Source organism: Ctenopharyngodon idella, chromosome 19, assembly GCF_019924925.1.
Source record: "Ctenopharyngodon idella isolate HZGC_01 chromosome 19, HZGC01, whole genome shotgun sequence".
NCBI classification, from domain to species: Eukaryota; Metazoa; Chordata; class Actinopteri; order Cypriniformes; family Xenocyprididae; genus Ctenopharyngodon; species Ctenopharyngodon idella.
The window spans coordinates 30,784,785-30,797,630 of record NC_067238.1 but is presented as its reverse complement, the minus strand read 5'-3'; the positions used below and the strand labels follow the sequence as shown (position 1 = coordinate 30,797,630).

General features: G+C 35.5%; 1 protein-coding gene across 1 annotated transcript in view; it reads left to right on the top strand.

Annotated features, from left to right (window-relative positions):
• The window catches only part of csmd3b (CUB and Sushi multiple domains 3b), a 484,809-nt gene that overhangs the window by 151,897 nt on the left and 320,066 nt on the right, over positions 1 to 12,846 (top strand). Inside the window, 1 exon segment of the mRNA XM_051873165.1 lies at positions 6,988 to 7,182. Within this exon segment, the coding sequence (XP_051729125.1) occupies positions 6,988 to 7,182 (195 nt within the window).

Sequence of the window (12,846 nt, the reverse complement as noted above, 5' to 3'; positions counted from 1 at the left end):
GAGACAGCCTGAAAAGTATAAAGACTCTGGCTCTATCAAAACATTTCTCAGTTTGTTAGAGAATCCCAACCAGCCAGGCATAGCAACAGTGGTTCAACCAATGGCATGAGTTTGGGGCGGGGCTTCAGTGTTTCTGACCAGTAGCAGCTGAAGGGGTGTGTTAGGGTTATAGAGTGGAACTTTTTCAGCTTAATTATTTTTTTCCATTCATTTCTCCCATAGGGATTTCAAAAAAGTTTATGTTAAAGCGTAGGCTTGATTTAAAGCAAAAAAAAGTATTTGAAAATCTGACAAAAATACAAGGGTACAGGACTGTGTACTTAACGGCTTTATCCTGAATCCCATGAAGCAGTATAATTGAATTAAAAATGATGGAGAAATATAAAATATGTAATTAAAAATGTTGATTATATATATAAATAAATATATATAAATATATATTTTAAAACTAAGTTGACATAATGTGGGTCTGTCTTTAAAGGTTTTGTTAAAAATCTATTTCCCATGTTTTAACTGTTGCACATTAACTAAAACTATTAAAAACATTTTTATTAATTAAAATAAATAAAATAAAATAAAATAAAATAAAATATTATTAGTTGAAATAATTATTAGTTGAAAACCGTGCACTAAAATTAATTACTGGAAATAAATAAAAATTAAACTAAAACTGAAATAAAAATAAATTAAACTTGAATAGCAAACAAAAGCACATAAAGAAATTACTAAAAAAAAATATGAAATATTATCATGAAAACTAAAAATATAAAAATAAAATCTAAGTTAAAATATTAATAAAACTATAATAAAACTAAAATAAAACTGGTGCTATGAAAAAGTCATTATTTTGCACTTCCTTTTAGTAATGCTATTTAAACACACTAAACAGGAACAACAACAACAACAACAAACTTTAGAAGAAAGTGCATTAATAGTTGCAGCCTATATTTAATCATCTTAAAATCCAATAATACTCAATATCCAGTAGCTTATATAGAAACATTGTGCTGATTCTCTATTTAAAGATGAGAAAGAATAAGTCACTTTCTTCTAGCGCTTTGCTGTCCACCCACTACTGGAGATTTTTGCTTTCCTTTTGGGAAAAAAAAAAAACATCTGAAAGTACATCCAGCTTTTTTACAAATGCAATCGATAGACCACATATTAGCTAGTACAAAAGATGGAACATTGAGGGCAGGAAATGCCCTGTCACTCTTGAGTCGGCGCTGCAAGGTCCAGCCCCAGCGCTACATGTCTAAAGCAGCAGGATGGTGATGAATGACCAGCCCGAACGAAGGTCCGCTGATAAGAGAGCCAGCCAATTCTACAGTTTAAAACCCATCTCCCAACCTAAAGTTGAGTCTTGAAGCTCAGGATACCAGCATAGCCTCAATTTGTTGTAAAATCCTGGAACGTCTCCCACTTCTACATTTCAGGGGTTTAAATCTTACGAATTGTCCTCACTGTTGATGAAATATTAATCAAAAAAAAATCTGTTCTCTAAAGACTTTTTGCCTTGAAAGTCACTAAGATTTTCTGTGTTGAATCCTCAAAGTGTTTCAGCAGCTCAAGCAAACTTGCTAAAGAAAATAAACGCCGGAGGGGCTGTGCGCATGAATACCGCTGCCACAGATAATAAATCGCTCTTTCCTTGTAATCTATAGCTTTGGCTGAGTTTCTCCAAATTGTTTAATTTTACATGACTACACACTTGCTGTGAGAGACGCCCCAAAATGTGACATTGCTAACATTTTCTGTGCTTTGCATCTCTGTGGGGAAGTTTCTTAATAAAACAGAACAGAAGGAACTGATACCTGTGCTGCGGTGTCTTTGTGAGATCACTAGAAACGATGAAAGAATAGTGTTTCTGGCACTTTCTCATTATAGCCCTTTTGAGAGCTTCTTAGCCATTCAGAACTGAGGAACTTGCTGTTCGTTCTATGAATATGAATTTGTACAGATTGCTTGAATGATACGTGCCTTTGAATGTGACACTTGGTTTTATCAAAATTACTTACACTTTATTTCAATAGTCCACTTTAGACATTCTACTAACTATAAGTAACTTTGCAACTACATGTCATCTAACTCTTGCTGGGTTAAAAACAACCATTTTTGGGTTATTTGGCAACCCAACGCTGGGTAAATATTGGACAGAACACATGCTGGGTTATTTTTACTGCAGCTTGTTGGGTTTTATACATTAACCCATTTGCTGGGTTTGACAGTGCTGGGTTTTTCAATTTAAATAATAAAAATGCACTCTAAAATCTCTGTTATATGTATATATGTAGGACAGGAACAGTCCTTTACACTCTAAAAAATGCCGGGTTAAAAACAACCCAAGTTGGGTTGAAAATGTACAAACCCAGCAATTGGGTTGTTTTAATCCAGCGATTGGGCTAAATGTTTGCCCAACCTGCTGGGTAGTTTTATTTAACCCAACTATTGTTTAAAAATGACTGTATTTCTTGCTTAAAATGAACCCAAAGTACTGTATGTTTGAAATTAGCATTTATTAATATGTTTAATAAATGAACATTTATTAATCAGTTTAATGAATAATAACTAAACAATAAACATTTATTAAATTGCTTATTAATAAATGTTCACCTTTTGATTATTATTGTTGCCTCTAGTAATTATGTGTCTGATTTTTAATTTCCAACCATTTTGGGTTCATTTTAAGCCAGACGTATAGTCATTTTTAAACAATAGTTGGGTTAAATAAAACTGACCAGCAATTTGGGCAAACATTTAACCCAACCACTGAGTTAAAACAACCCAATCGCTGAGTTTGTCCATATTTAACACAACTTGGGTTGTTTTAACCCAGCATTTTTTTATGAGGTGTATGAGGGGATATTCCTGAATGAAATTAAGGTTTGTATTACTACCCAACAATGGGTTGAACTGACCCAGCGCTGGGTAGGCATGTGAGTTCATCACTTGTATTGACAGTAAAAATGACCCAGCGGCTGAGTTACAGAAAAACTACCCAACACTGGGTAAAAATATTAAAAATAACCCAATAAAATGGAGATGCTCCTCACTGCAGAACACAAGATCCAGGGGGCGGGGATCTAGATCCAACTCCTCCCACTTTACATATCCCTAAACCTACCGGTCTCCGCCCCCTGGATCTCATGTGTTCTGCAGTGAGGGGCTACTGATAAAATGACCCAGCATTTGGGTTAGGGTTCAGGTCAGTAGAATAAGTTGACATGTACGTACAGTTTCCCCGCGGAATTGGGCTACTTTAACACTGTTGCCGTGGGTTGTTTTTCATGACCACAGGTTGAAGCGACCCCAAATAACATGATATTTAGCCCCTGGAATGCGAATTTTATCAGGGGAATCAAAATAATAATAATATTAAACAGACAGTCTGCTAATACTCTAATGACTGCAAGTTGACATAGTTGCAAAATTACTCATAGTTAGTAGAAGGTCTAATATCAAATCAGTTCTCCTGAATCAGTTTCGTGAGGAAACCAGACGACTCTGTGCTGCTTCCTTAGAGGCGACTTCTAAGTGAACCTGACACTGAATCTGACGATGGCAGCGGTTTGAAGGGCAGCAGTGATCTTTTACAGAAACTCTTTAAGAGAGCTGAAGAGAGGATGGTGATGGGCCAGTGAAGGGCATTAACAGGCTTAGATGTTATCCCCCTGTCACTGCTCCTGAGAGCAGATCTCAGACCCCTGGAGAAGGCCAGACTCTCCCCGGGGCGTGTCTGTGTCACACTGACTTATCGCAAGATTACTGCAAGATTTGTAACCTTTGCTAAATCATCCTGGAATTCAGTCGGATGGCTTAGGCTTTATGCAAATATGAAGCCGGGGAGAGACAGTTTGCACTATTTTAATAAATATTTTTCAAAAATGTGATTATGGACAGGAAATAACTTATGAAAGCATGTTTTCTTGATAACAGAAGTGGTGATGTGTTGAGGCAGACGCCGGGCGGAGGTATTTTGTCATGGCTGTTTGTTTCATCGCTCCAGCAGGCAGTGCTTGTTTGGACCTCGTGCTCATTCTGGACTGTCCTGTTGACTCCTTCATTCTTATGGTGCCTTTAATACATGGGTACATGTTTGATTTATGCTTTTTGCTTTGTTTTTTGTGTTTGTTTTTTTATGTTAGTGTTTTGTAAGGCACACTGAGCTTATTATTATTATTATTATTATTATTATTATTATTATTATACTATATGTACAGAATGTATTTTTATTATTATTATTATTATTATTATTATTACGTTCTGCACAATATTGTATAATAATACGCATACATAGTTTTTATTATTTTATATTATTGTTTTATATGCTATTTAAAATAGTGCATTTTATAATACAATTTGTATAGAATTTATTGTTGTTGTTGTTGTTGTTGTTGTTGTTATTATTATTATAAAATAGTGTATGTTTATTATACAGTTTGTACAGAATTTATAATTACATTCTGTACAATATTATATAATAATAAGCATACATTATTTTTTATTATTTTTATTATTTTATATTATTGTTTTGTTGTATACCATTTAAAATAGTGCATTTTATAATACAATTTGTATATAATTTATTATTATTATAAAATAATGTATGTTTATTATACAACTTGTACAGAATTTATTGTTATTATTATTATTATTATTATTATTAATGTATTCTGTATAAATTGTATAATAAATGTACTCTATTTTATTATTTTATTTTTGTTGTACAAATTGAAAGTGCATTTTTATTATTGTACAATTTTTATGTAATTTATTATTATTATTATTATTATTATTAGTATTATATACTAACAGAAGTAATATATTTTTATCATTCTCCAAATTTTTACAGCATTTATTCATCTGTTTATAAATAGTACATTTATACATTTATTGTTAACTTATGCTTGTTCATAATAATAATAATTAATACAAATGTTAAAAATGTATATATAGAAATTAACATTAACCAAGATTAATAAATCATGCATTATTATATTTTTATTTGTATTTATTTTTAACTGGTAACATGATCCCAATATGGCATCTCCCATTAGGATATGAGGATGAGCTGGAATGACGGTGGGAAAAAATGCGAGTACTTTTAAAAAACATTTTGTGTACAGACTTCTTATGTATTGTGACCAACACAGAGACACTCACTTAAAATGACAGAGCATGGATTGGACAGTTGGCTGGTTTTTGTTGTCTTTTCCGCTGATGTACCGGATCTCTCATTTTCGTTTCATTGATATTCCCGTCGGCCTCAATGACAAACGCGAGTGATCCATCACCACTCTAAATGGCAAAATTGACAGCCCTCAAGGGCTTTGAATGCCTGTTCTGCTGACACAAGATTATCACATTTATCCTTTTTTATTTAATCCTTCCAATGTGACGCTTTTTCATATCCAATGCGGTGTTGGCGGTTGGATGCTTGTTCCCGAAACTCTCATTTCTCAAATGTGAATGGGGCGTCAGCAGGTTATAATCAACACGATTAGCATGCAGAGAGATGTTCTCATAGTTCTGTGCTTCTTATCGTGCAATTTACAAACCAACCATCAGCTCTAAGATCTTTAAATTATCCAGCTATAGCATCCTGAGATCAGGGGCCGGCGTCTTGACAAGCGAAGGGCATGTTCATCTTTTAATTCATCCTCTTCCACCCGCTCTGAGATGGAGGTAATTAGGGATATTAAACAAGGGGAGTTGCCAAGTGAAGAAGCAAGGACATGGACTCCGTTCAGCGGTTGGAGTGTGTGTCTCATGTCTTTTTCCAGGAGTCCAGTGCATCATTGTAGCTCGTGTAGCTCATTATTTGAGAAAACTAGAAGTCTGATATGTTCATTTAAAGATGTATTGGCTTTTTATGTTATTTATGTCAGTCATTAAGAAACACTAGCTGCATTATGGATTATATTCTACATTTTTGAAGCTCCAGACATCATTACGAGGGAGACTTTTAGGTAGAAATCCATAACTTGCTGAGCATTTGTGATCACAAAAAAGTACAGATCAAAACCAAAGCCTCAGGAAGAACAGTAAAAGATTATTATTAGTATTTGTTCAAGTAAAAAAGGATGAAAATGAATTAAAAGATGACATCTTAACATGTGGCAATTGCGTCAGAACCATTTTTGTAAGTCTAGACATTTTGTTTTCCTTTGTGTGGGTAATGTTCTTGCTGTATTGTCTGATGTAATGAAGTAATTAATCTTGCTCGATAGATCCTCTGTTTGTTACTATTCTTGGCATAATCAATAGTAATTCATAAAATCTGGGGGAAAAAATGGAGTTACTTATTTTATATTCACAGTGGTTAGTACACTTTAGTTTCCTTTGAAATGCTTGTTGGGTCTTCAGAAATAAAGACACAATAAGAAGTCCAGTTTAAGGTCTATAAACAACAGCATGAAAAGCTTAAATAGGCCTCTGTTGTTAGAACTGTCTGTCTAAACCTTCTAAAAGTCAGCGGTGAATTCATGGCCTCCTGCTAGCAAGACGTCTGCCGCCCAAGCCGTGTGTAACAGCACAATCAATGTACCTCTCTCTTTATTTCCCAAACTAGTCCCTGGGCCACATTCATTTCTAAGTGCTACCGCTCTGCCCTTGGTTCAGATCCAACCAGGACATGAAGCTTGATTTGGTGATTAAATAGCAAATAATTCAAATAAAATGTTGTGCTTTTGCACCCGTAGCCCTTGGCTTGTCTGTGTGGCTTGGAAATGATGCCAGGAATAATTTTTATTCACTGTGAATTACGAGGAAAAACTTGTTTACATTCTTAAATGTATGGTGGAGAACTGGTCTGACTCACCATGAGAAATCTTCCTGTGCCAAGACTTTCTCAGTGAAAAAATAAAATAAAATAAAATAAAATATATATAACCTATTATATATAATTTTTCAGTCTATATGTACGACATAATTTTCCTTATCATGCATACAGTGCTAAAAGTGAATTATTTTTTTTTCCCCTTTTAGAATTGCAGAGCAGTTCTTGTGGGAACCCCGGCGTCCCGCCCAAAGGCATCCTGTATGGGACGCGCTTTAATGTAGGCGACAAGATCCGCTACAGCTGTGTAACCGGCTATGTGCTGGACGGCCATCCTCAGCTCACCTGTGTGACCAATGCTGGCAATGCCGCCGTATGGGACTTCCCAGTGCCCATCTGCAGAGGTAAGCAAGCAGCCAGACGGTTCTACATGTGACGTGCATGACCGATACACTGCAAGCGTGTGTGTGTGTTTGTGCATTCTGTTTCCCTGCATGAGTCTTTGATGTTTTCCTGTGTTCTTTTGTCCTTGCGGATGCTTGCGCATGCATGGACGAAGATATGGACGAGTGGCTATATCGGCGTATAAGTACTAGGTTATTTTGATTAGAAATGGCGCAGCCTTTCATTCTGAGGCCACTTGAACATTAGAATCACATCACATGTTCGCTCTTGTCAGCTCTTATATTTCCTATCCTCATATTTCTATCTTCCATTCTTTCATTTAAAGCACCGTAAGGGTCCTTTTGCATCTTTTTGACTTTTTCAATCAGGTTTTGATTTCCTTTCATCATTCAGCTCACTTTACTGGCCCACACTATTGTTTTTCTGCCTTAAAGATGAGTCAGGACTCTGCGTGTTTGTTGCGAATGGATCAAGATTTATGGTCCCATGTTCAGACCAATTATAAAGTGCATTAGCCATGACCATTCTCAAATAAGAATCTCTCCATAGACAGCCTGCGCCAGTTTCTGCTCCAGCGTGTTTAATAGAAAGGGGGAAATGACAGCGTCTGGATCATGCTTGCTTTGGTTGGACACAAATTGCAAAGCCAACTGTGCTTGAATAGAAAATAGCCTGAGGTACTAAAATGTGGAGCCTCAACCTGGCCCAGAATGCAGTGGGGTATGGAGGAGCAGACCACTGTGTTTGCTGCACTTGTCATCTGGCACTTTCTTAAAGGAACAATGGCGCTTTTATGTCTGATGTGTGATGATGTGGTTTTGTTATTGAATATTTCGTTGATTAAGTGTGGAAGTGCATACAGTACCGTAGCATTTTCATTTCACGTTAAATGCACTTTAGTTCATTTTGTAATGCATGTTGGGTTTCGTGTCTGTATTAGTGCATTTAGTTGTTGAATATTCATAAAAATATCACAGAGCATTCTTAATTTCCTACCTTGACGAAAGTGAATCTTTGTGTTAGATGGTATCTGCCCTTTTCCCCTTTTATGAGCAAAGGAGATGGGAGATTTTTACATAAAAGCAGCTCTGGAATTATTTTGCGTGACAATTTACAGTGACCATTAATTTTAGATTAGGAGGGAGGGGGTTTTAAACCTTAAGTCAGGAGACCTTTAGAAATACTGCTTCCGCAAATGTCAATGTTATGCTAAAATTCTGTAATGTATGCATCTCTGAATGCAGGAGTGGAGATATAAAAAGCTCTCAAGAATATTTGTGGCCCACTGGCACTTTTCATTTCCACTTCTAATTGCATTATGGATGCTCTGGGTTAAATCCGTTTTTTTTTTTGTTTTTTTTTCTTCTTTTTTTCCCCCTGTGCACAATTATTATTAGTAGTAGTAGTAGTAGTATTGTTGTTGATGATTTATATATATACAGTCAAACCAAAATGTATTCAGACACTTTGAACATTTCATTCATTAATTCAGTTTATTCACTATAGTTTAAAAAAAAATGGTAATAAAATATGACAAGATCTCAGAGTTAAACTGTGTCAGAAAAAATTAATCTTAATTATGTCAGATAACACTTAAGCAAAACATGGTCAGGTCAAAGTGTCTGAATAATTTTTGGTTCCAAATTTTTATTAATTTTACTGGTAGTCCACCGTATGAAGAATTTTTGGGTATAATATGTCAAAGTTTACTTTATTTTGATATCCTTCACATAAATGAACTATAGTGTCCGGCACCCACTAGTAAAAATATATCAAAAATATCAAACATGTCTGAATAATTTTTGATTTTTACTGAGATTTGATTGAATAAATATATATAAAAAACAAAAAATACATCAATAACATACACACACACTATGTGTATGTGTGTATATGTTATTTATGTATTATATTTTTCTGATTTGTTTATTTTTTTAAATAACATATATTACAATAAGGTCTCATTTGTTAACGTTAGTTAATGCATTAACTAACATAAACTAACAATGAGCAATACATTCTTAAAGCATTTATTAGTTAATACAAATGTTCATGTTAGTTCACAGTGCATTAACTAATGTTAACTGATAAAAATTTTAATCTTAAAAATATGTTAGTAAATGTTATGATTACCATTAACTAAGATTAATAAATGCTGCAGACATATTGTTCATCATTAGTTCAACTAATGTTAACAAACTAAATCTTATTGTAAAGTGTTACCTATGTGCATAAGTACTGCATATTCAGCATTGTGGTATTTTGGAATTGACTGAAACAAATGTTTCTGTCAGCTGTTTCTAACTTCAGTTTCAAGATTTTTTCTCAAAATTGCTTGGTTGTGCATATCTCCATTCTCGGATGCCTTTGGCACAGTTGGCCAGTCTGTAGTATCAAGGCGTGAAATAGGCATGACAGCAACTGCTGCACATGTAGCCGAGCCGAAACGACAGTCGCAGAGATTTTTATTTAGCCAGGGTGAAAACTCTTACCCAGACATTACCAAACAATACGGTCAACACCCAATCTCATGCTGCACAACGCTGCGGGACTTGTTTATCATAAAAAATATTCTCATTAGACAGTTAGAGTCCCTTGGAGAATTGACATTTTTACATTTTCCTGAGCATTTCTGTGTTTGAAACTGAGCAATGACAACAAAGCTTTTACTTAACGCAGTCAGCAAAATCAATGTTGCTTTTTTTTTTATATCAAGAGGCAAACCATTTTCGTATCTGGACCTCTTCCAGGCGATCTCTCGACATGTTTTATTAACATATTGAGTGGGCTAATTTGGTCCAGTAAATTTTGGCTGCTAATAAATGTTTGTGGATGGGCTCAGTCCTCTGCAGAGGTCAAGGATAACAAACTGGTAAATCCAAGCAAAATGGGCCGTCATGTCACGGCTGAGGGAATGTAGCTCTGTTAATCAGACAGCTGTAAAATGGCATAATTTAGGTCAGTGACTGAACTTCGTATTTGCTCCGATGGCTCAAGCCGAATGAAGTTACCTCTTGTCATCGCATGCCTTCGCTGTACCTCAGCTGGAAACCGGTGCCTTTAAAGGTCAAGCATGTAGCGAGACGTAAAAACAAATACTCTAATGCTGGAACTGTAATGCAAGTCAGTAATTAACCAAATCGATCGCTGATGAATGCATGTGCGTATTTATGGCTTTGGATGATCTTTACTAGTGCTTATGCTCCTAAACCAATCCTACTTAGCAAGGCGAAGTGTGGAATGGCTAAAATTATCCTTTGTCGGATAGAATTCCTCAAGGAGCATTAAAACGCTGATAATTTGACGCTGAGGCTATGAGCCTTAATGACTGGCTTTTGATGTGCTAGACTTTAATTTTGACAGGGTCTTTTTTTATTAACGAGTTCAGACTTGCTGTGGGCTGCAGCAGTCGTGCCTCTCCTTCCCTCTTCCTGTCTGGCTTTGACAACCATAGGGACCACCTGCTTAACTACGTAAATCCCTGATCAATCCCACACCACTTTGAGCAGCCCTGCCGAAATTGGAGCTGACACCCGCACCCTTCTTTAACGCAATGCTCTTGCCAGGGACTGCTTATGCACTGACTTGATTGCTTTAGAGAATCTGTCTCTAACTGCACAATTTAAGGCCATGAGGACCCTGTCATGTCTGACCAAAAAAATAAAAATGGACAAGTCTATGATCTTTTTTCGTTTGACCCAACATTGGTGATTCAACTATCTGATGAAGATTATAGAGTAGTGTTATTTTAGTATTATTCATTAGTTCACTTCAGAATGAAAATGTCCTGATAATTTATTCACCCCCATGTCATCCAAGATGTTCATGTCTTTCTTTCTTCAGTTGAAAAGAAATTAAGTTTTTTGAGGAAAACATTCCAGGATCTTTCTCCATATAGTGGACTTCAACAGGGACCAACAGGTTGAATGTCCAAATTGCAGCTTCAAAGGGCTCTACATGATCCCAGACGAGGAATAAGAGTCTTATCTAGCAAAACGATCGGCCATTTTCTAAAAAAAAAAAAATATATATATATATATATATATATACTTTTTAATCACAAATGCTCGTCGATGTGCCACACATTACGTAATCACGTTGGAAAGGTCACGCGTGATGTAGGCGGAAGTAAACTCCATCTCATTTTCTCCTCCAACTTCAAATCGTCCAACATCGTTGTTTTACCTTTTTTTTGTAAAGACCGTTTGACTTAGTCTTTGCACGTTCACTTTGTAAACACTTCTTCCGCCTACGTCATGCGTGACCTTTATAACATGATTACGTAATGCGTGGTGCATCGCAGAGCAGTGAAAGATGATCATTTAGAAAATGACCGATCGTTTCCCTAGATAAGACCTTTATTCCTCGTCTGTGATCGTGTAGAGTCCTTTGAAGTTGCACTGAAACTGCAATTTGGACCTTCAACCTGTTGGTCCCTGTTGAAGTCCACTATATGGAGAAAAATCCTGGAACGTTTTCCTCAAAAAATTGACATGCAGTTGTAAAGTAACTTACAGTTAGCAGAGTGTCTAAAGTGGACTTTCGAAATAAAGTGCTTTTAATAGTTTTAGTAAATGATAACACTGCTATAGAGATATTATGGTTACATTCTTGACAGATAATGAAAGGGTGTTTCTGGGTAAAGGGGATTTGGCTTCTAGACTCCTGGTTTGATGGAAGTCTATTTAATCTGCTGTTGTTTTTTTTGCCGAGTGGGCGCTGCCGTTGCCACATTTTCTAGCCCCTTGACACTTTCATATGCTAATGATATCTCACTGTCTTTCCCTTATGTTGTCTTTAGCGCAGATTATCTGATTAATGCAGTGTAATGTACTTCTTCATCTGGAGATTGCAAATACAGTGCAGCTGTTGTAGTGAAAATAATTAGTAGTTTAATTACCCTTTTTTGTGACCAAACTCTCACTTAATGTTTTATTTTATTTAATGTTGCCATTGCTGATTTGTTAACATCCAGAAATAATTAATTACATACAGTATTGTATGTGTATGTATGTGTGTAATATATATATATATATATATATATATATATATATATATATAATGAATTGTTATTCGTATCCTATCATTTGAGATTTTGGGCTTGGGAAAGTCTCACAGTTATTAAGTCTTCATAAAATTCATTTGTGTGCCTAGTTACAAAATCACAAGTTTGACATGTTCTTATATTCTTCTGTCCTGTAGTAATGGAAACATAATAAAATGACCTGTTTTCAGGTCAAAGAGAAAAAAGGTCTAAAACTAACGGCAGTGAAAGCAGTGTTTCGTTCTTTCTCAAGTCTTTGTGTTCCATCTAAGTGAATAAGCAGCACAAATGTAGTTTGATGATTATACTGATTATTGTTGTCTATTTCACCTGCAGATAATCAGCCTAAGATATTCTGAGAGTCTTCTCTGACGCAAATGTGCGTCACTGTCTTTTGAAATGAAATATTGGTCACGTAACTGCCTATTTCGAGTGCAGAAAATGCTCCTTTAGTAGCACCTTAAGGGTTCCTCAAGAGATTGTGCAAAATGATTGTATATTCAGGACAGAAAACATTAAGAAAAAACAAATATAGATAGTTCTAGAAATTGCAATAATCAACAGTACTGCATCATGTAACCTACTTTCTGTTTTTCTCACACAACTGGTTCTCAAACTC